Genomic DNA, 23,860 nt, shown 5'->3' on the forward strand with positions numbered 1-23,860 from the left:
GACCTGAGGGTTGTGGGTGGGAGCAGTGTTGCTTTGCTTGCTGTCCTTCTCTCCTGGCTGGCAAGTACATCTACCCTACGGTTGCTGCTGCTATCCTGTCTGGACACTAAAGACCAGGAGCTGTCCAGGAATCCTCAGGCTTTCAGTGCCAGAACAGGACTGCTCAAGCTGGCAGCCTGTGAACTGAGGTGGTACTGGGGTTTTGGCCTCTCTAATGAGCAGATGGCTCTTGTTGGACTACCCGGCCCTACTGTGTGAGCAGGTTAATCAGTCTCTTTTCATCACATCACTCATTCTATCAGTGCTTTTTCTCTAGAGAGCCCCAATATACCTACCACATACAAGCCCCCGGGTTTCATCTCCAGCATGTCATAAACTGGACGTGGTGGCACACATCTGTTATCCCAGCACCTTGGAGGTAGAGGTAAAAGGATATAAAAAATTCTAAGTCCAGTTACAGAGACCCTGTCTCAATAAAATAAAAAGCAAGGCAGACCCTGATGAACCTCTGTGTTTTCCAATCTCAACTAAATAACATCTAAAAGTTTTACAAAGTATAAGACTCTCCCTGAGCAGGTTGCTGCTTCCTCTCCAGTCACACTTCCATTCTTCATACACACCTACTGACCTGCGATTCTCTGAATATGTCCACACTTTGTTTCCATAAATCTGCATTCTCTTTGCCTTAAGTGCCATTCCCAGTCCCAGAGAACTCCTCAAGCCTCAAAACCCAGGTCAGACAGCTTTCCTCTTGTGACATCTTCTTTTTTTTTTTTTTTTTTTGGTTTTTCGAGACAGGGTTTCTCTGTATAGCTCTGGCTGTCCTGGAACTCACTTTGTAGACCAGGCTGGCCTCGAACTCAGAAATCCGCCTGCCTCTGCCTCCCGAGTGCTGGGATTAAAGGCGTGCGCCACCACGCCCGGCTTGTGACATCTTCTTGACCCACTCTGATTCTCACCCAGACAGAAGTGGCCTCAGGGTTCCTGGACACAGCCCCATGACTGCAGAGCACTACAAGTCTGTGGATGTCCCTCTGGCAAAGCATAAGCAGAGGGTGATGGTCCTTGGCATGAAGTAGGTGTCCATGTTTTCTTAATTGACTAAGAAGAGAGTGAACAAACAAGAGATACCAGGTAACAAGTTGAGCTGTCAGATACTGTGTTGAATTGTAGTGGCGTCTAATGCCCTACCAGCACCTCTGAAACATGACCACAGGTACAAACTGAGAAGAACTGAATTCATCACAAGAAAACTTTCAATCTATACATGTTCAAGTTTTATTACAAAGTATGATGGGCAGAAAATATGGTACTTCTTATACAGGAGGCTGAAACAGGACAAAACTGAGATTAGACTTCACGTACTAGGAAGTAAGGTCACAGAAGGGACACTCCACCCTCAGGTGCTTTTGAAGTCACCTCCAGTGGAGAAACCGCAGCTCATTGACAACACAGTGTTAAATTTTTATTATAAGCCCTGTATACAATCAGCCCTGTGAAAATAATATTTATAAAGGAGAAATGGTTACAGTACAGTTCTGCAAAGGGACAGCTTCCTCTCCACCTGAACAAGGAATGCCACAAAAGCTTTAGAACACAAGGAAAGTTTAAATATATAAGAAAGTAAGGTCATACACATGAGCACAGAAATGGATCAGTTAGAGCTTAACATTTTGTAGAACATGAAATCTCCATTTTCTACAGAGAGGTTTATACAATCATGCTATAATTCACACTCAGGGGAAAGTCACTGACAGAGGGGTCATAACATACACGGGGTCAAAGCAAGGGACTCAGATTTGACGAAAGCTTCAGCCCAACAATTTCCATAACACACTGTACATCACAGTCAGCCCAAGGTGAGAACGTTTCTTTCCAATGGTGGATAGCATAGTTCGGCTTCACTGAGTTGTCTCAAAGGTGGTGCTTGTACACTTTCCAGCTGTTACACAGACTGTCAACATCGATCTTTTGGAGTTCAAGCTTCTTCTGGCTGACACATCAGTGTAAGCATCTTGGAGAAAGCATCTGCACGTTTCCACATTTAAAAAGTGACATCCAGATAGCAGCCCAAGAAGACCTGCTTATTCCGTAACGCCACATGCTTGACTCTGAACATTAGCAGCAATGACAGTATGGGAGAGAGAGAGAATGTAGATGGCTCGAGGTGAACAAGATCGGAGACGTGAGACACTCAGCTGCTGCCTCCCAGGAGGAGAGGACAACTCTGGGAAACCTGGCTCAGGGTTCACGGTAACTGCTCAGACCAGCTCTCCTCTCAGAAAACCCAAATGCTGAATAGGCCCGCCTTCCTCATCCTGAGGGCAGGCTCTAAAGAAAACACTCGTTTTGAGGCCTCTATTGCAATGGTACTCTAGCCTGAGCCAGGCAATCAAAGGACCTGCCCTATTTCACAATGGGGAAAGTAGGGTGCACTTATGAACTGCCTACCATGTTTGGTAAACCCCGGAGTCCTACATTTTCTTACGGCCTAGGAATCAAGGGCCCAGAGCATCAGGGAGAACATTCTACAGTAGCAAGGTAATGAGAAAGGGACAAAGGAAAGAAAAGGAAGGGGCTAGAGGGTGTGGTTCAGTGGTAGGTCACTCGCCCAGCCTGTGAGGCCTGCACTAGGGAAGAAGCACGGATGCTGGGGCAGTGGCTCAGGTCTGTGCTCCCAGCACTCAGTTCAAGGACAGCCTGGTCTACAATGAAAGAACCTGTCTCAAACAGTGTCGTCCAAAACCCAGAACTTAACCACCAGACGTCACCCACGGCAGCGCTGCTCTCCGCCCACTGTACCCCCTGGCACCCAGTGACGTAGAAGCTTCATTAATGGTGCAGGAAGGGCAACCGAGGCTGAGGCACAGGTCCGCTCCATAGCTATGGGACAGAACCATCTGACTGTTTCTCCCCTCAGACTCTGCGTTCTCTAGTATTTCCTTCTACTCTACCCTAAATATCAAATTTTAGTTGTAACAATCATCAAAATACTATAGGATTCTGCCTTTTTCCCGTTCTTCCTGGGCTGTCTCCAGTTATCTGACCTAATGCTGATTTTGATAGGAAGTCCCCACCCACTTGTCTCATGTCACTCCTCCTCAAGCCCGGCCTCGAAGGTCAGGAAAGGGATCAATCTCCAGTGGGAACAGCGCAAGCCCACAAAAGCCTCAGACCCACTCACCAGCTCAGCTCTCTGCTAGTCTGACCCATCATGCAGCCTCCCATACAGCAGACACAGAAACCACAGGCCAGAGCCTGGAGCCCAGAGGACAGATCTAGAGATACTGACCCATCATCTCACCGTCAGGCTAAGAACTGGCAAATACTAAGAGACTGGCTTTGAAACTTTAACAGAGCTGTGCTTCAGGGAAGAGAGCAGACGTATGGACTTCCTGCATCTCACGCCTACAGAAACCTCTTCCTCGGCTACAGGGGCCACCTGTGCATATGATAGAGAGAGACTTCAAATGCCAGCAACCCTGCAACTGTGGGTACATGCGTACTTGGAGGCAGAGATAGCAAGAGTCTTACCTAATCCAGTTGGAGAGCAGAAAAGGAAGACTGAAGAAAGTTGACAAGTGTCCACAGAGCAGGGAAAAATCATCACGTGCATAGAGACCTCACACAAATGTATTCTAAAACTGCTGCTAACCTTTTAAAACTTTGTTTTCAAGTTCTAGTTGACAAATCCCATCATTCACCCCAAGCTAAAGTCCACCCAGAACAGAGATGCTCCCCAGCACAGGTGCTCCCCAGCACAAGTGCTCCCTACAGGCCCTGCGACCCCCCTGACTTCTACTTTAGACTCAGCCCAGGAAGAAACTGAGGGCTCCTATAGCAGCAACCATCAGCCTGCTACCCTTGAGGAGTCTGTGCCTAGCTGGCAAATGCCACTAAGAGCAGCGGTAACCACAAACTGATCCAGGACAAGCCACAGGTTAGTGCAGGAACATTAGCCTCAAGCATTTGGCCAGCCAGAGACCCCAAACCAGAATAACAGATTAGGAAGGCCAAGGAGAAATACCCTGACTGAAAAGGCCTTTCCTTTGGGACAAGGTCCTATATAGTGAAGCTAAATCTAAGACTTTTGGCATACAACTACATCAGCTGTGGAAGCTAGCAAAGACTGCCAGACAGTCCATGTTCCCAGAAGGATGAGTCGACATTGACTTCTCCAGCAATGGCAGCATGAGTGGCCAAAGCCAGCCATCAGCTTTCAGGCCTGCTGCTCTCCTTGTACCAGAGCGTCTAAGAAACCTGCAAGCAGCTCAGCAGATTATAAACCAGCCACCCTCTCCTAGACCATGTTCCAAACTCTGCCGGGGACTCATCTAAAGTCAGAACCACATACAAGTCCCCTTTGTGGAACCCATACACTTAACGGAAACAGACACGCGAGGCCTGTAAGTCAGCATGGCCAACTGCAGCCTACAAAGTCCAATACTGCTCATAACCTTAACTGAAGAGAGGGCAAGTGCCACCGGTGTGGAGAGTCTTAGCTGGCCGACCCTGAGTCTACCACAGCTGATTAGCTCATCGTTTATGAGAACTGCCTGTCTAACTCAGTCTAAAGATCTTGTTCAGGGTCAAACACAGACGGTAGCTCCCAGGAAGTCTCTTATTCAGAGTACTCAATCCAAAGATGGGCCAGTGCCCCACCAGGCAGAGGAAACTCAGCAAACAGAAACACAGAAGCTTAGCTTAGAGAGCTCTCTTGCCTATCATTCAAGTTCGAAACTGGAAAAATAGATTCTGAAACCAGGTACTGGAAACACCATATAAGCCCAGCTCTCCTGAAAGCGATTCTCCTTCAGCATGACGCCTAGTCACCTGCTTATCTCAGCCCCACAGGGTACTCAACTAGTGAAGCCAGAGAAAGGAACTCGAGGGTGGAACAGAAGCCTCCTGCATCTCCTGGGGCCTCCGAGGGCCTTCAGGAGACCCAGGCTGGGAAAGGTTGGTGAGTCAGTAGACTTCAGAGCACCAGCGCAGTTGTCAACTCCCGGTCAGGGGTCAGGGCTGTGCCCCACAGGCAGTGACTCAGGAAAGCAAACTGCTCATGGGGTCTAGGGTCCAGTACCCACGGCAGGCACTGAGGGAAGAGAGGAAGGTACAAAGAGGGAAACCTGTGAAATCAAGAAACCAGAGTGGTTAAACTCTTTTCATAAAAAACTAGCCTGATAGATAAAAACATACAAAGTTGAGGTTTGTTAAAAGACACTGGTGCCAGGAGGAAAGACAATCTGAAGTTGGCCTTTGTTCCCACTTAAGTGCTAGCACGACACAGATGGGGACACGAGATGGATGACTGCCTCAGCAGCAGACAGACAGACATGGGGCAAATGGACACAGACAGAGCCAGTGCTTGTACTGTTTATGAACACAACAGCTGACAAACAAATATACAGAAACGTTTAATTGAAGAAGCAAAGAAGAGGAAAGGAGTGAAAATTTAAAACCCAGCCCTGGGCTGCAGTGGCGCCACACAGCACAGTCCAACACAGACAGCGGGGTAACTGGCCCGGACTTCTACAGCAGCTTCTGAACACAGTGGGTGTAAAGCAACAATAGACATACTGGCCACTGGAAACATGTTCTTCTTACATGGGGAGGGAGGGGGCAGAGGCTGAAGCACACAAGCCCCTGCCGGATACGTGAGGTGCCACCAACACTACACACGGAGTATCTCCAGGCAGTTGTTGTAGCAGATAGCGATCCAGTCAGGCTGAGTGGAGGCCCACTGCACATTGTTGATCTCTCCCTCAGCTGTGTAGGCCAAGATAGGGTCCTCGATGGCCCGAGGCATCTGCTGGATGTCCCAGATGAGGGCCTGATGGTCATCCGCTAGGGAAAAAGCAAGCAAGAATGTCATAGCTCAGGCAATGGGGTAACAATCTTGCATCTGGAGAGGCAGTCACAATTTGTGAAACATTTGTTCATCAAAGCTTTGTGAAAGGGACTTTATTTTAGAGAAGAGGAAACCAAGATTTAGGAATGTCACCAGACTTGCTCCTTCTTGCCATGTAGCCAGTGAGGACCAAATCTAGGTCCTGACTCCACTTCCCAGGTGTCATTAAGCTCCATTTACTGTACCAGGGTTAGAGAATTAGATCAGGACATTGCAGTCAGGAATCAGGGAAGGACACGAGATACAATGATCCCAAACTATGACGTCACTGACAGCCACTAAAAATGCTTTCGTGGATAAAGATGCTTCTCTGATCACTGTTTCCCAGTTTACGTACATTTACATTTCAATGAGTTGTACAGAAGATTGACATAATGTGCTGTAGAAACATACAACATTAAAAAAATCCCACCCATGCCTGTAATCCCAGCACTAGGGACTGGGGACAGAGTAAAGTGGTAGAGTAACTCTTATCACGTTCAAAGTCCTAGGTCCAATCCCCAGCACCATCAGAAAATAAATAAAAAACCTGAACTATTGCCAATGAATGTGCTTTGCTAGGTGTGGTGGCACATGACTGTAACTGAGCATTCTGGAGGCAGAGGCAGGGGGACTGCTGCCATTTGGAGCTCAGCCTGATAAATACAGTGGGTCACTACCTGGCAGCATTATCCAGCAAGACCCTGTCTCAACAGAATAAATAACAAAACTAACATAAAACCATAAGACCCACCACGGTCACCTGGCCTGATGCTTCCTCCCGCCATGGTTACCTGCAGTACAGATGTGGCAGGATGAGTGTGGGGCCCAGGCAATGCCATTGACGCATGCTCGGTGGTTGTTTAGCCTAGCAACCGGTGTGCAGGGAACTCGAACATCCAGAATCACCACCTGCAGAAATCCAAGAAAAAGGTCCAATAATTGCAGAGTGTAGCAGGAAAAGCACTATCATGAACACAACATTGTAAGCATGGTCTTTTCGTTTATGGATCCGAGAACACTAGAGATAGGGTTTCCTGGTGGAGAAAGGAAGAAAACAATGAGCTAACACAGACCATGTGTTCTCCTTGCTGAGAGATTGGGAGACTCTAAAGAGACTGAAGGAGAACGGGAATCAGGAACAGGCAACGTGAGTTTGGATAATCTACAAGCATCTTTGCTAAGGGCCTATAAAAAAAAATCTGTGCATCTTAGTTAGGTCTCATGTACCTTATCAATGCACAATCCGGGATGTAAGAACTCTGAGGCACGAGCTGCACCCAAACCAAGGCTAACTACTGTATCCTCTCAACCAACAATCCACCCCTCTCATAAGAACTAGCAGACCACAGAGCTGCTGTCTGAACATCTGCTTGGAGAGTCGGCCTAGAACACCAAAAGGGAAGGCCTAGTTTTTCATTCAGTCCCAGTAACTGTGACTTGGTTTAAATTCATTTAGATGTCACTTGTCTAACCCTTTTTTCTTTATTGTGAAATGTTTATTTGCATTTTTTAAATTAGTTACATAACTAATTCATGACAAATTACCAGATGGATTTAATATTATTTCTTCAGGACTAGAGTTTTTCAATGACTTCAAATTTGAAGCTGGGAAACATACGCATACATGTGTTTAAGCTTAAAAGGCTCTTGCACACTCTGGGCCAGGAACAGCAAGTCCTCCATACGCCTGTTGCTCTGATTTACACTCTTTTCTCGTCCTTGAGGTTTCTGTATAGGATCAGCTTCCTTATTAAACACCACATTCCCAAACAGAGAGGCCATTGAACAAACGACAGGGACGAGCATGAAGAACCCCAAGAATCATGTTGACTGTGGTATCTGCACTGAGTCCCAGGCTGCAGATGCACCACCACTCTTCATCTTAGCTTTACTCTAGCAGAAATGTATTTATTTACTTACTTACTTATTATTTTTGAGACAGGGTATCTCTAGGTGGCCTTGTTGTCCAGGAACTCACCTCTAGATCAGGCTGACTTCAAAGTCACAGAGACCTGCCTGTCTCTGCCTCCCAAGTGCTGGGATTAAAGGTGTGTGCTAACATGGCCAGCAAAAGTTTATTGGGTTTTGTGTGTGTATGCATTTGGTTTTTGTTTGGTTGCTGTTGCTTTTTTTTTGTACTGGGGATAGAACTCAGGGCCTTGAGCATGCTAGACAAGCACTCTGCCACTAAGCCACATTCCACCATATCAGAGATCCTTACACAGAAGGCTGTGCAATGGCAGTGAGTTTGCAGTTACCTTAGAATGCACAGTAAGTTCCAAGCTCATCTGGGCTACAGAGACTCTGTCTCACCAAACAAGCAGGGAGAAGGTTCTGAGCACAGTCCTTTTGTTGATGGGATCCTCAGTTTAGGCCCCCCTGGCCCTTGGAGTGCACGGACACTGTTGGGGCTGCTTTGAGGACTGCAGGATGAGTAGCAGCCTCCGTAGTCATCACCCATGTGATGCCAGAAGACTCCTCTCTCTCTCTCTCTCTTAACCTCCTCTTTTTATTTTATTTTATTTATTCATTATTTTTTTTACTACACACTCTAACTTTTGACAATCAAAAAATATCTCCTTATATTTCCAAAGGTATCCTGGGCATAAAACTGCCACCATCTAAAAGCTATTCTCGTAAATATACTGGGCAGAGTGGAGTCAAGGGTCAAGGCTCAGGGCTTACCTCCATCCCGTCCATGGCCATGGTGGCCAGGTAGTTAGGGTCCTGCTTGTTCCAGCAGAGGCGAAGCAGGGGGTGGTGCTGTGGGTCTTCATAAATGATGGTGCTATGTTCCAGATGGCGGAGGTCAAACATTCTTACAGAACCATCAGCGCCCACAGAGGCAAACATGTCCCTGCCCCCTCCGGCCCGGCTGAAGGCGATGTCATAGACCTGTTGGTGAGAAGGTCCAGATTCAGCTCAGCTGTCGCCTCTCCCACAGCATGGACGGCTGTCATTCTCAGACCATCTGAACCCTAACTCACCACACAAGCGGGTAAGCTAGTGGCTTCTCGGAGAATACAGATCATCCTACCACAGACACTGGCTGACTTCTTCCCATGCCCTGCTTCCTACTTCTCCTCTAAAACCCTGAGATGCTCTCGCTGACTAGCACAGCACACGGAGTCTGAACAGGACTCTGTATTTTCTGGCTGTTAGTGGTTTCACTTATATGCAGTCAGATGCACATTCACAATAAAACCACATATAGTTCTACCAAGCTGGCCAGCTATAAAACCTAGACCTGAGATCCATTTGTATGAAAAAGGTAACATGACTTTTGGTTTTGTGTTTTTAAGAAGGCAACTGGGAGCTGGAGGTATGGCTTGGTGTTTAAGAGAACTTGTTGCTCTTGTTGAAGACCCAGGTTCAGCTACGAGTGATCTGTAACTCTAGAATGGAGGATGACACCCCCTTCTGGCCTTCTCATACTATACACACATGTGGTACAAGGACATGCATACATACAGGCAAACACCCATACACATAAAATAAAAATAAAAATAAAAATAAATAAATCTTAAAAAATAAAATCTCTTGTGGCCCAGGTTGGTTTGATACGTGGTAAGGGCTGTGGTATGTGTGTGTGTGTCCGTCCTTATGTAGTAGAACAGCATTAGACAAAGCCTTTGTCTATCTAGTGCATCAGGCCTAAGAAGACAGGGTCTTGTTATGTAGCCCAGGCTGGCAAACTTTAGACGGTTTTATCTTTACCTCCTATGCACTAGAATCACAGGCATCCAGGAACCCATCACTCTTTCCTTTTCCTGTTGTTTTAAGACAGAGTCTCATATAGCCTAGGTTAGCCTTAAACTTGCTATAATATAGCCCGAGATGACTAAGAACTCTTGATCTTACTGCATCTGCCATTCAAGTGATAGGAGTATAGACATGTGTCACTATACCTGGCCCTTTTGAATCAGTCAATCTTACATAGAGTATTTTTTATGGTTAGAGGAAAAGGGGTTAGTATATTGATCAGAAATAGATGAGGATCTACTTACTAGCAGTATTTGTCCCTGAGTATCAAGAACGGACAAAGGACCTACTTTTTTTTTAAGATTTGTATTTTATCTCTATGAGTATTTTGGCTCCTTGTATGTATGTGGACTGCATGAATAGCTGGCATCTGCAGAGGTCAGAAGAGGGCAGAGAGTCCCTGGAACTGGAGTTACAGATGGTTGTGAGCTGCCGTGTGGGTGTGGATTGAATCTGGGTTCTCAGGAAGGGCAGTCAGGCTCTTAACCACTAAGCCATCTTTTCAACCCCAGACCTTACTTTTTATTTATTTATTTTTGGTTTTTTGAGACAGGGTTTCTCTGTGTAGCCCTGGCTGTCCTGGAACTCATTTTGTAGACCAGGCTGGCCTCGAACTCAGAAATCCTCCTGCCTCTGCCTCCTGAGTGCTGGGATTAAAGGTGTTTTTAGTTTTCAAGACAGCATTTCTCTGTTCCTGGCTGTCCTGGAACTTGATCTGTAGACAAGGCTGGCCTCAAATCAGAGAACCACCCGCCTCTGCCTCCTGAGTGCTAGGATTAAAGGTGTATGTTACCCCAGCCTGGCTTCAGATCCTCCATTTTTAGTGAGATATTCTTATCTTCTACCCCGATGTCAGCTGTCATTATTACCAAGAGTCTAAAAAGTTTGTTCTGTGTTTGGCATCTGCTGTCCTGTTGGCTCTAGGTAATCCTCAGGCAGAGACGCCAGGAATGCCCACAGTGTGGCTCAGAGCAGAGACTCTCTCAGCCTAGGTACCTGCTCTGCTCCCTATCTGTGCTCTGTGGAGTTCATCATGAAAGAGGAAGGGTGGCAACTTCCAATGTACCAAACTCTCCTCTACTACACCTGCCAGGCAGCAAACCTTCCCTCCTCCTCTCTCACCATGCACACGCGCACACGCACACGCATGCACACGGCTTTTCCTCAGACAGATCTGCCATTCCCAGATCCTTCAGGTCTGCCATTTGCTTTGATCCATTCCTGCTCCTCTTGCTCTTCTCTGGGTCACAGAGACCTGACTGCTACAGGTCAAGTTTGGATGAGCCCCAAATTTGCTGTCTGCTTCTAGATAGTTTAGACAAAGGAATGAATCAGAGGTAGGAAATTGGATTCTGGGACATTTCCACAAGTTCCTATAGTGGTCATCTCTGCAGACACACTCTGCATTTGACCCTTGGCTTAGCAGGAGTCAAGTCCCATAGTCTTGCAAAAGAGCTTCCTCTCAGGAGAGCAGAACACCAAAGATCAAACCCTCGGAATGGCTACCTGGCTCCATGATACTGTTGATGGCCTTAAGGCATCGTTTTCTCCTATACAAACCCTGATACTACTGGAGCTGCAGGTGAAGGGGCAGCAAAGGAACTAAGCCAGGGACATGGGCACTGCGGAAGCAGACTTATGCTGGCTTCCCCAGTCACCAGAGGAATGCTCCCCTCGCTGTCCTGGTAAACAGCGGAAACACCACCAATAAGACACACTTGCCTCCTAACAGGAGCGAAAGTAGAAAGATTAAGTAAATATACTAGAGCTCACAAGCTGGTTTCAGAGAAAAGTGGTTAATTAGGATTGTCTGTCATGAAATTTTCCTCCTTCCTGTTCCCCCCACCTCTGAGAAGCCATTACATTTAGAGAGAAGTGTTACTCTAAACAGCTCCTAGGATATCTATAAGAGACTTCATCTAAAAAAAAAAAGCAGCAGACTTTGATATGAGAGGAGAAATGAAACTCTAGGTTAGGTGGCTAGTGTCATTTAATGATGCACGCGGGGGCGGGGACGGGGGCGGGGGTGGAGCTCAGCCATGGGGTAAAAGCACCTGCTGTTCATGCCTGACCACCTGTGCTCACTCCTTGGAACCACAGTGGGAGGAGACATCTGCCTGACTCCTAACGCATGCACCATGGTACACACGTGCCTGCACATACACACACTTTCTCTCTCTCATAATAATAGCAATAAATAAAACATGTTTTAAAAGGTGCATTCAATAAGTGTTGTTTTCTGTTTTAACACATTATAATTTACATGCCAACATTATGATCTACATAGCCTGCAACACAGTGTGAGAACACTATGTCCTCTGTTCTCACCTGCAGGTACAGACCGCACAGGAGAAAAGGAAAAACATTACCTCTTTGTCATGGGCAATTAGCTGGGTCTTCACATGGCCAGACACGAGATTCACTCGTCCTAGCACCTGCCCGGTCTCTAGTCCCCAGATGGTGCACGTTGTGTCAATGCTGGAGGTACCTGCAGACATCAGAGCATGTCAGAGATGCACAGACTCCCCTCTGCCCTGCTTGGCACAAGGGACAACAGGCCACAACCACATCCTGAACATTCATTTTGTCTTTTGTGGTAGGGAGGAGAGTTTCTTGAGACATAGTACCCTGATGTAGTTCAGGCTGACCTTGAACTCAGGACCTCCTGGCCTGCACTCCCAAGTGCTGGTGTGGGTGTGCACCACCACATCTGCAAGACCTTAGATTCTAGATGTGATAGACACACAGGAAAAGCTAAGCTCCCCATGAGGAAGTAACAACCGCTCTCCATATTCACCCACTTCACCCCGACCTGTTCTCAGCATGAACCCAAACTCATGCATTAAAACTCGAAAGAGCCAGATCTGAGGAAATGTATCTCCTGCTTCCTCAGGCTGGAATTCAAAGCCCTCACCTAGGAGATAAGGATCCACCTCGTTCCAGTCAAAGGAGGTCAGGGGAGCACAGAAGTCCGAGTTCTTGTTGTTGTTTAGCAAGCACTCCAGCCTGGTCTCTGTCTCACCAACCTGTACAAACAATGGTTTAAAACATTAGCCAGCCTACACATACCATCCCTACTTAAAATCCTGCTTAGGGGGCTGTGGTGGCTCAGTGGTTAAGAGCACTGACTGCTCTTCCAGAGGTCCTGAGTTCAATTCCCAGCAACCACATGGTGGCTCACAGCCATCTGTAATGAGATCTAATGCCACCTTCTGATGCCTCTAAAGACAGCAACATTGTACTCACATACATTAAATAAATCTTTTTTAAAAATCCTATTTAGTAAATCTAAGAACAGAGGAGAAAATATTTTTATGATAAAGGGTAATAAAACCCAAAGGGACTCCTGAGTTTGGACTTCTTTTACAACTTCCCCTTCCCCAGCTTAGCTTTCTCAGCTTTCACCAACACCTCGCTCTAGAGCTCTTAGCAGCCTGTCTGCCTGCGGGGCAGGCCCTGGATTCCCAAGCACAAGGGAGGGATGCTCCTGAGGCTACTGAGCTCAGCTGAGAAGGGAAGCTCCACACACAGAGTGCATCAAGATCAACACCCTGCCATCTCCTTACTCAGGAGTGTCTTGTCTAGTAATGGAGTAGGAGGTCCCAAAGTGCTCTCTGCCTCACAGAAGGCTTGTCCCCATCAGCAGCAAGACCTGGGCTACATTTCCTAGAAAACCCGTTGAGCTGAAACAAGGTCAGCCCACAGGCACTTCCTGTGCTTCTTCCATGTGGCAGTGATACTAGCTGTCTGCTCTTCAGGACCGTACACTGCTGACAGCTGACCCCAAGAAAGCATGCCTGGCCACCCGCCAGTAAAGCATCTGCTTACCCTCCACACACGGAGATAGTCACCACTTGTTGCCAGGAGGTCTGGATAGACGCCTTTTGTGTCAGGAATCCACATGAGCTTTGTGGTAGGGTATGGGTGGTCAAAGGTGTTTCGGCAAATAAACTCTGAACTCTCCTCATCTAAACCAACAAGCTGAACCTGCAAAGCAGCACAATTGAACCACATGAGAGTTTGTTTTTCTTGAGCAGGATCAAACACATCAGATTTTTGGTCAGTCTTAACACTACTACACTGAGTGCGCAGTCAAGTTATTACGGTGAAGGACCCCTAGACTTCTGATCCCAGCACTAGATAAAAACTCAAGAATCACAGGGTTCAGTGCAGTCTACGAAGATAGAAAAAGAAGATCTGATACAAGTTTTCTGACTCTAAGTCCTGACCCTCCTGCTCCCTCTCCCGTTTTCTGAGACCATCTGCTCATTCTGCCTTTCCTCCCAAACACTGGGATTGCAGGAATCTACGATCACATTCCTGCCTATTTAATGAAAGTGCTGGGAATTGAACAAGGGCTTCATGTATGCTAGGCTAGTATTCTACCAACTGAGCTACATTCCCAGCCCCCATTTTAGCTTCTTGAGTCAGGCTGGCCTTGAACTCACAGATATTCTATTTCTGCCTCCCGAGTGCTTGGATTAAAGGTTTGTGCCACCACACGCAGCTCCATTCTGAGTTTTAGCAAATTAAGGACACATAGTTGGCATTATAGTGTTGTGAAGAGTATCTTCTGAGACAAGGCTTCGTGGAGTCTGTGCTGCCCTCAAGCTCACTGTGCGTGTACACAGGGCTTGTCTCCACCGTCTGAGGGGTTGCTCTATTTATTGGGTCCAGTGGTTTTCCCATTGAGTTTCAGTTCTCTGTAAACCTTTGCTCTCCTGCACTACTGTCTTTCTGTGTGAATTTTAAGAACATCTCTTTAAAATGTACAAAATGCTGTTGAGGTTCTGACTCCAACTGTCTTGAATCTATGATTCAGTTTGGGAATTTAGTTATTTAGGTCACCTTCAGCTTGTTAAAGCAATGCTTTAGAGTTTGGTGTGTAGAGAGATCTTCAACTCCTTCACTAACTTTATTTCTATGTAATTGTATGCTACTTCAAATATATTTTTTAGGGTTTTAGTTGTATTTTTCCCTACACTACCTACCATGATTTTTAAACTCCATTTTCAACTGTTTATTGATATTATGTAGAAATAGTTTATTTTAATTATATATTATTAAAATTAATAATAACATATTAATTTTAGATCTTTAACTTTGGTACAATAGTTATTATACATTTGTAAGGAATTTCCTGTGTCTGTCTATAGACATCAACAGATTTTCTAGCAGTTAGGCATAGATGTCCAAGGTCTATAAATGTGTAGGGGGGGATAAGGATTATGGATGCAAAGGAGATAGAACCCCATGCTCTGAAACACTTCAGAGCAATAAAAGCAAAGCAACGGGTAATAAATACACTGGTATGCTGCTGCTGCTGCTGCTGCTGCTGCTGCTCTTCCTCTTCTTCCTCCTCCTCCTCCCCTTCTCCTTTCCTCTTCTTCCTCCTCCTTTTGGTTTTTGAGACAGAGTCTCACTGGGTAGTTTTGGCTGTCCTGGAACTTGCTCTGGAGACAAGGTTGGCCTCAAACTCATAGAAATCCACCTGCCTCAAACTCATAGAAATCCTCCTGAGTGCTGGGATTAAAGGTGTGCGGCACCACTGCCCTAGAAGAGATATATTCTTAACACTATCACTGATAATAGTTCTGAGGCAATTCTCCAGTCCTCAAATTCAATCCGAACAGGCGAGAGAGTGACCTTAGGATCTTAGAAATCTTCCTTTTAGGTGTAAGTAGGACACAGGAAGCAGATAACTTCAAAAGTGAAACTGGAAAAAGGGGTTACACTCACTTCTAAAAGTTGCTTGTCATCCATCATAAGACATGCTTCCCAAACCCCCAAAATTAGATTCTGTGAAACATATCCTGCGTAAGGTTCTCTAGACCCAACGGCCAAGGCTGACTGCCACCCAATGCCAGCTAACCTTATCTTCCATTTCCTCTTCTAATCACCATTTTCCATATTCTCCCTTTCCTTATACTTCTTTCCAAGTTTGCAAATTATGTCTACACCCTTTTTATCAACCTCACTCCCGATTACTATTAATACATCAGTGACATCAGGCTTCCAAGACTCTACCATTCACTAGCTGCAGGGCCTCAGCTGTATCACTGTTGTTAATCCTGGTTCCCAACCTGTAGAGTTGAGATGTTCCTGATACCTACTCTTAATAACTGTGTAAACTGCCTTTCCCAATGTACAAGTGTCAACATTCTATCTTACTTCTTCCACAAAGCACTGGTAGTTTTCCTGACTCTGTCTTTCAGTAATTACTAGTCCGATGCATTTGACAGTTAATCCCATAGTGCCTCATGAGACACTGACATTACTGGTTGGTGTAGTTTCACTTAGTATCTTAATGACAGGGCTTGTGTTTTTCTTTTCATACTATTGTTTCCAAATTCAGCTTTCTTGTACCTGTTTCTAATATTCCCTGTGTTTGGATACTGCTGTCATTATTTCTGGTACTCAAGTCCCAAGAGCAGGATTTCTGTATTAGAAAGATGTGTGTGGTAATGGTGTTTGAACTCAAAGCCACACAAGTGTTCTGACTTTGAGCTATATCCCCAGTCTTAAAGTTTAAAGAAACATTTCAGTTTATTCTAGCATAGTGCATATCTAGACAACTGGAAAGATGGAGGATCCAAATAGAGATGCCACTGGGAGAATAATCTACCCGCCCAGGACTCCAATTTCTAAGCACTCCATGACTACAGCTTGACCCCAAGCTCTTCTCAGATCAGCTGTTTGCAATGGTGGCTCTATATTACAATGAAATTTAAGAACATCCCAAGGCCCAAGCAGTATTCAGAGCAGTGAAATGAGAATCTATGGCAATGAAACAAACAAGCATCATATCTGCGAGAGCCCCCAGTGGTCCAGGCACAGTCAGGGGTGAGAGCACTGCACTAGCTTTGCCACATCAGGCTGGATGACTGAGCCAACCAAATCCATTTCTGGAAACGTGGGGACTTAATCCAACTTAGTCCCAGGTATTTGTTTAGAAGGGAAAACGGAAAAGGCCAGATCCACTGCAGCATAGAGATTCAGGGAAAGCTGCAACAGAGTGAAGAAGACAGAAGATGACTTATACTTGTAGGGTGTGGGCACAGATCTCCACTGCCTGATTTGTCCCGAGGCCTGAGACTCATCTTTTTCAGATCTCCACCTCGTCTGAATGAACCCATCTCTTACCTGAAACCATTTTTTTTTCTTCATCTTATGTGTATGGTTGTTTTATCTGCATGTATGTCTGTGTACCACTTGCATGCCTGGTGCTGGAGAAGGCCAGAAAAGAATATCAGAGCCCTGGAGTTACAGATAGTTCCTTGCTGCTGTGTGGGTGCTTGGGACTGAACCTGGGTCCCCTGCAAGAGCAGCCAGCAATGCAATGCATGGACACTCCTGCATGCACGGGTGTTTTCTTTTTCTTCTTCTTCTTCTTCTTCTTCTTCTTCTTCTTCTTCTTCTTCAAGCACTTTGGAGTTTAAGAGAACTGATAATCAAACCACTGTAAGAACTTTCTAGTGCCATACTTTAAAGGAAACATAGTTTTTCCAGAGCACCTGAAGTTGTTCCATCCTATCCTCTATGGTCTGTCTATATTCCCAGTCATGCCAAAGGATGAGGAGGGCATGCTCCAGGGCAAACACTGCATCACAGAGTGTCAGGCGAGCCATGGGCTTAGAAGAGCGCCAGCTATCCACATGACAGGAGTAGCTGTGGCCTGAGCCTCACCGTCCCCACTGAGCCGTTGTATCTTCTTCAACATCTCAAGGTTCTCTTACTCAGGCGATTCAAGAAACCTACTTTTGAGATCCAAACAATGTCTTTGCAGGAACTTGTGTTTAGCCCTTGGTCAAGTGACTCTGACATGCTCCAAGCTTATGTTCGGATAAGAACAGAACAGAGTAAGACTGCAGAGCTCACATTAGCCCCACTCCTCACCCTGCTTACTAATTTTGGCAAACTCCTACTAAGCCCTACAATGACTGGTCAATAGGAATCTTTCTAAATTATTTTTCCATGTATTTGTGTGTTTTAGAGGTATGTATGGTGGGTTCTTTATAACAAAAACAAACACTCCAAAACATAGACTTGTTCCATATAATTTACTCCACAACTTGCTTTGAATAAGAATGTCTTCTCAAGTCAATACAAATGGTTCCACCTTATTCTTCTACAGCAAACTGTGGTGAGCACATCTCAATTTATTTAACTGTTCATTTATTTTGGTTATATAGTCCATTGTCTTACAGCTAACAACAGTGCTACAATGACTATCCTCATTTAATTATCTTTGTATTTGTCTGTTAAAGGATTTTATTGGATAGATTCCTAGAGGTGTAATTGCTCTATCACACTTTAAATTTTTTTTGTGTGTAATGTGTATGTACATGCTCATATGTATGTGTGCATTCATGTACAGGCCAGATGTCAACATCAAGTGTCTTCCTCAAGCAGTCTCCTCTTATTTTTTGAGACAGCATCTTTTATTAAACCTGGAGCTCATCAATTTGACTCAACAGTCTGGCCAGCAAGTTCCCAGGATCCTACTATTTCTGGTCTTTGGGCTTTTTACATAGATGCTGGGGATTTGAATTCAAATCTTCATCTTGGTGCAGCAAGCACCTTACCAGCTAAGCCATCTGATCCCCAGTCTCGTATTTTAAATTCTACCCTTTTCTAAAGGGTTGCTTCAGGCTGGTGAAGCAAGACATGCCTATAATCCCATCACTGGGGAGAGGAGGGAGGATGAGGCTAAAGAAGAAGAGTTTAAGGCAAGCCTGACTACAGCTAAGTCCTTGTCAAGAAAAGGGGGTGCTGGGAATGGTGGTGATTCCAGTACTGAGAGGTGGAGGCAGGAGAATCAGAAATTCAAAGCCAGCCTGAGCTTCATGAAACCTTGCACATAAAAGTGAAAAAGTTATGTACTATTAAGAGGAAAACATAAGCTGCGCATGGTGCCTCATGCCTTTAATCCCAGCACTTGAGAGGCAGAGGCAGGCAGATTTCTGAGTTCGAGGCCAGACCGGTCTACAGAGTGAGTTCCAGGACAGCCAGGGCTACACAGAAAAACCCTGTCTCAAAAAAACAAAAAAAAAAAAAGAGGAAAACAGGCAAAATACTTGAAGACGCAGCATAGATAACTAAGACCTTTCTGAGAAGTCCAAGAGCACAAGAAATAATCCTAAGAATTGAGAAATGACAACACTTGTGCACAGCAAAGGAAACACCCAGCAGCATAAGAGGCAGCCCACAGGATTGGTGAAATCTCTCTGCCGAGGCAGCCCACAGAATGGGTGCAATCTCTGCCAACTAACTACACCGACAAGATTAATATCTAGATGTTATAAAGATTTGTGAAAATTAAAAACCAAAACTCCTAAATCATATCAACAAATGGGAAAATTAATTCAAGTGACAGTTTTCAAAGAAAAAGTAACAAAAGGCCTATAAATACTTGAATATACAAATAAAAACTACTAACAAATTCCATCTCACCCCCGTAAGAATGGTTATCATTGAGAAAATAAATGCCAACTACTGGCCAGAGTGTGGAGAAAGAGGAACCATTACTGGGAATGTGAACTGGTACAGTCACTATGAAAATCAGTATAGAGGTTCCTCAAAAAGCTAAAGAATAAACTGGGCATGGTGGCTCATACCCATAATTCTAGCATTTAGGAAACTGAGGCAGGAGAATCCCTGCTAATCCTAGGCCACCCTGGACTAGAGTGAGAACGAGGGAGGAATAAAGCTTGAAGTACAGAAACATATGGTCCACTCCTGGTCTATGCCAGGATCCTCAGTCAGCACTACAGCAGAGATACACACTCAACCCAGAGGTCCATCACCAGGTGAGGGATAAAGCAAACATAGTGCAAACACAATGGAACTGTATTCTGCTGTAAGAGAAAAGGAAGTTTGCAGGAAAATGGGTGGAACTGGGAATCATGTTAGGAGAAACAGACTCAGAATGACAGTGTTTTCTCTCATATATGGTACATTCATACCCATATAGCTACACACACATACACCTATACATATATACACAAAAGTAGAGAGGGGACTATGAGCGAAGAGGAGGAGGTCTAAAGGGAGGAAGGAGGACAAGAGATGAGAGTGGAGCATATATGATAGGAAGGCAAGTGGGAGAGCTGCTTGGGAGAAGAGGGGAGAGAGAGGGGCAGGAAGGAGGAAGGGCCAAGAACAACAACATATAATGGTATGTATGAAAACACCACAAGACACTCTTCTTTAAAATGATAACACAAACTTAATTTTAAAAATGGAAAATTTACAAATTGCTCTTATTTATACTTTTATTGATAGTAAATAAGTGCCAATCCTCCCACACCTCTGAAAACACTAAAATTAAAAACAACCTTATTACTAATCTGATAGGAAAAAATTGGCATTTTTTAACACCATTTTATTACTGAAGTTGAACATAAGAACTCCCCATGTCAACTCTTTCCCTCCATTCTTTAACTACATATCTGAGGGTTTTCTTTGTCTCATCTCTCTGGTGGGAGCTGCTCTCCAACGATGCCTACACAGGCCTCCTCCTCCCCATCTCCTGTTCTTTCTGTTTCTCCCCACTCCCAGCACAGGGGTGGATCCAGGACATCACACACACTCCGCTAGATCCTCAGCTTTGTTTTTACTTTTTAGGACAGGTTCTCACAAAGTCAACCTGGCTAGCCTTAAATTTGCTCTATATCCCAGGCTAGCCCTGACTTCATGCTCCCCCTTCTTTAGGCTTCCAAGTAGTTGTCAACCTGTACTCCTTCTTCTTGTCCTAAAAGACCTTTTCCCTTTGTCCAACAAACTCCTATTGCAGAGAAGTACAGTTCTTCTGAGTTTGGCGTCTGTAGCCAGAAATACCCCTCTTATCCTCTCCCATGGTCCAGCATCCAACTGCTCTTCCTTACACACTAAGGGAGTGCTAGGGAAATTGACCCTGACACTGTCATCCTGCTGATAGCCAGTCCTTCCTCCAGTCTCCCCATGCTCTGCCATTCTGTGCCTCACCTGTCCCCTACCTTCAGAACCTTGTGCAGTCATTCTTCACAACTTCCTCCAACCTGGGAAACGAAGCCCTAGAGAGGAGAGCTATGAAGCAGGATCGTTAACTATGTATCTGAGGGTTTTGTTCATGCACTGAAAAAAAAAGTCTCCCAGACTGACCTTCAAGTCGGAACCTGCTGAGATTTCAGGCATGTCACCACTCTTGGCCTACTTTTCCTCCTCATTTTTATTTTTTGAAAGATTGATTTTTAAATTGTTGTTTATGCATAGAAGGTGTCTGGCCGCCTTGTGGACATCTTTTAAATTCTCATCCTCTCTTCTTTATGCGTGTATGTGTACTTCATGCATGCCTGTCGGCTCCCCTGGAACTGGAATTGGGACACCATGCGGGTGGTAGGAATTACCCCTGGTTCTCGGTAAGAGTAATCTCTCTAGACCCCACCTGATAATCATAACCACGTTCTCCCCAGCCTGTGTGGCTGTGCATGAGCTGCCTCTGCGTCTCAGTTCCTTCCTGCGTTAAGATGAAGTAGGGAGTCAGATAATTTAGTTAGAAAACTTTTTTGTTCTTGTGCTGGGGATTGAACCCAGGGTCTCGAGCATGGCTGATTTTGGTTATAACAGCAGCTATGGGAAAGTGATTAATGGCTCCAAGTGTTGGTTGATTTGAATAACACAGACGTTTATCCCACACTCAAACATGTCCACTGTGGTGTTCCACATGAGCACTGTGTGTCCTAAAGTGGAATAAATTTTCTTTCTTCAAGGAGCTTATGATAACAAACAAAGGAGATATGGCACTTTTATTTTAGAAAAGCAAAACCCACAAGGCAGTGGGACACAGTGGCATATGTTGGTAATGCCTGCATTTGGGAGGTGGAGGCAGGTGGATAAGGAGTTCAAGTCCCACCTGGGCTACATGAGACTGTCTCAAAACATAATAACTTCATAAGACACTCTGCACACCAGGACCCTGAAGCCCAACTCCAGTTTTACTGCCACTGTGGGGGTAAAAAAAAGCCACTAGAGAGGAGACAAGAAATAGGGCTCTTCACTAGGAAAGGGCGGCTCGGTACACACTCCCTGGGACTGTAAACTGCTGGTGTATGTGTGACGTCTAGACAATCTAAGGCCATCCTTTTCACCCATTTTTCAAAGAAGATGCCAAAGAAATGGGGACCCTTTCCCAGAGAAACACATGTGTTCCCAAAATACTATAAACAAACCTAAAATGCTCAAATGTTTTCACCTGACCCTTCACAGGGTCAGGTAAAACAGAAGCCCTCTCCTAGATCACTGTGGGTCAAAAATAATAAAATCTGGTTTGTTCAATGCCTTATAGCTAAATCCTAGACCACCTACTTCTTCCACTGCTCCCACCATCTTTTCATTTGTCTCCAGTCTGATGTTCATAAGAGTAAGCCAGAGTACTGGCTATAAATACCACTGGCCAAAGCCTTCAGTAGCTCTGATTACTGTCATTCATATTTTTTTTTCACTCAAATTACAACAAAAGAATGAAGGTAAGAGATTAGGGAAAGAAAATTCTTCTCAATACTTTCAAACCTATATCCTGCATATAAAAATTCTCTCCTTCTACCAGTGTTTTGATGAAGTGATAATGTCCAGCAATGCTGCAAATGAATGTGTAAAGAACCACGAAAAGAACAGGTCAAACGTCATCGTTCTCTATTCAGAAATAATGGCGGGATAATGCCACAGACTAAGGTTTCCAAGGATAGGCTGTTTGGGGGAGGGTGAACACCAAGGAGCAAAACCAATGACCAATGACAACCTAGCATTAGGGCTCTGTATCCATGAGAAACACCTGAGATGGGGAAGATCTTGCAATAAATAGCCCTAACAGAAATCTCGCGTGGCCAGGAATGCACGACCACCAATCCAAGCGCCCGCATCTTCCTCCACTGCCTCTCTCCCGCCCCGCACCTAGCAACAGAAGCACTGCGACAGGAGTGGGGGAAATGAGAGGGACGGAGGACATAGCTTTGGGGGGTGTGACTCCAATCTGAAACCTGCTACTACCACAAAAAATCTTATCTGCCTCAGGCATGTCACAACACCGTGCCTCGGTTTCCCCCGGCTGTCAAAACTAAATAAGAGGCAACGAATGTGACAACCTCAGCGACAGGACCACAGAGGACCCACCCCCTTGTTGTGGTCAAGGCGAGTTCGCAGGAGAGTTGTGGGGACCGGGGCTGCCGCCCACCTCGAGCGTTCCCCGCCGGCTACACGCTGAGCCCCGGCACAACTCACCTTGTTGTTGTACTCCTCCACGAAGCTGCCCAGCGCCAGGCGAAAGCGCTTGTCCGGCCGCACGCTCCAGTTCATGGCGTACACAGTCCAGGGCGCTTCATATTTGTAGATCTCCTTCCGTTTGCCGTGCAGGGACATGGTGGCGGCTGGGCCGCAGAGCCGGCGGGAGAGGCAGCGGGCTGGGGCACAAGACAGGCGGGGAGCCGGGCTTAGGTCCGCGGGTCCGAGGGAAGGCGGGGCCGGGGCGGTCAAGAACGGCCTAGCCCTCCAGCGGGTCCTCGGCTACACACACACGCACTCGGCCGGGCCCGACCACCAGTTTCAAACCAGCTCGGGCAGCGACTACCACCTTCCGTTTGGGATGCCGGCCCGCCCTCTCGGAACGGAAGCCACGCGACCCCGCAGCGGCGACGAGCGTTGGCTGCCGGGCACGTCCTTTCCAAACTGTTCCTTCTTTTCATTGGTCGACACAGTTGTAGCGCCCGCGCCCTCCTTACTATTGGCGGAAATGTTTGTCATTCTGCTCATTCGCCCCGCCCAGCTCCTGGAGGCGGGCTCTTTTGAAGTCCCAAAGATCATTGGCTACCCAAGATGTCAGTCAAGGGGATAACGGCGCAGTGCGGGTGAATGGGGGCGTGGGTGGCATGGGGGCAAGTGTGCCCCTCTACTGATCCAAATTCTAGGCCAAGAGTAAAGCCTGCTACTTCTCTTCTGCTGCTGCTGTTCTGATCGCCTCTCTCCACTGACAGTAACTGTCAAATCTACCTTCATGGAAGACCACCTGCGTTTATTACATATCCCTATGTCCGGCGGTCTCTCAGTCTTTGCCAAACGGGAACTCTCTCCATCTCCAATGCCCACCTTTTAACTGTTCTCTTTCAGGCAGGATAGAAACGTCCAGGGACAGGCTAGATTGATTAAGGCTTTCCTGCGCTTTCCTACTGACAC

The 23,860-nt window shown here is 45.9% G+C and overlaps 1 protein-coding gene across 1 annotated transcript; it reads right to left on the reverse strand.

Moving 5' to 3' along the window:
* Positions 1–1,254: 1,254 nt before the first annotated feature.
* On the reverse strand, positions 1,255–23,281 carry Dcaf7 (DDB1 and CUL4 associated factor 7). The gene is made up of 7 exons (XM_021176767.2): positions 22,913–23,281; positions 13,484–13,642; positions 12,570–12,681; positions 12,025–12,143; positions 8,579–8,788; positions 6,685–6,802; positions 1,255–5,847 (listed from the first exon to the last, which is right to left on the reverse strand). The coding sequence occupies exons 1-7, from the start codon at positions 23,048–23,050 to the stop codon at positions 5,675–5,677; spliced, it is 1,029 nt and encodes a 342-aa protein (XP_021032426.1). The 5' UTR covers positions 23,051–23,281; the 3' UTR covers positions 1,255–5,674.
* Positions 23,282–23,860: the final 579 nt, after the last annotated feature.

Source organism: Mus caroli, unplaced genomic scaffold, assembly GCF_978045245.1.
Source record: "Mus caroli unplaced genomic scaffold, Mus_caroli_1 scaffold_13, whole genome shotgun sequence".
Taxonomy (NCBI): Eukaryota; Metazoa; Chordata; class Mammalia; order Rodentia; family Muridae; genus Mus; species Mus caroli.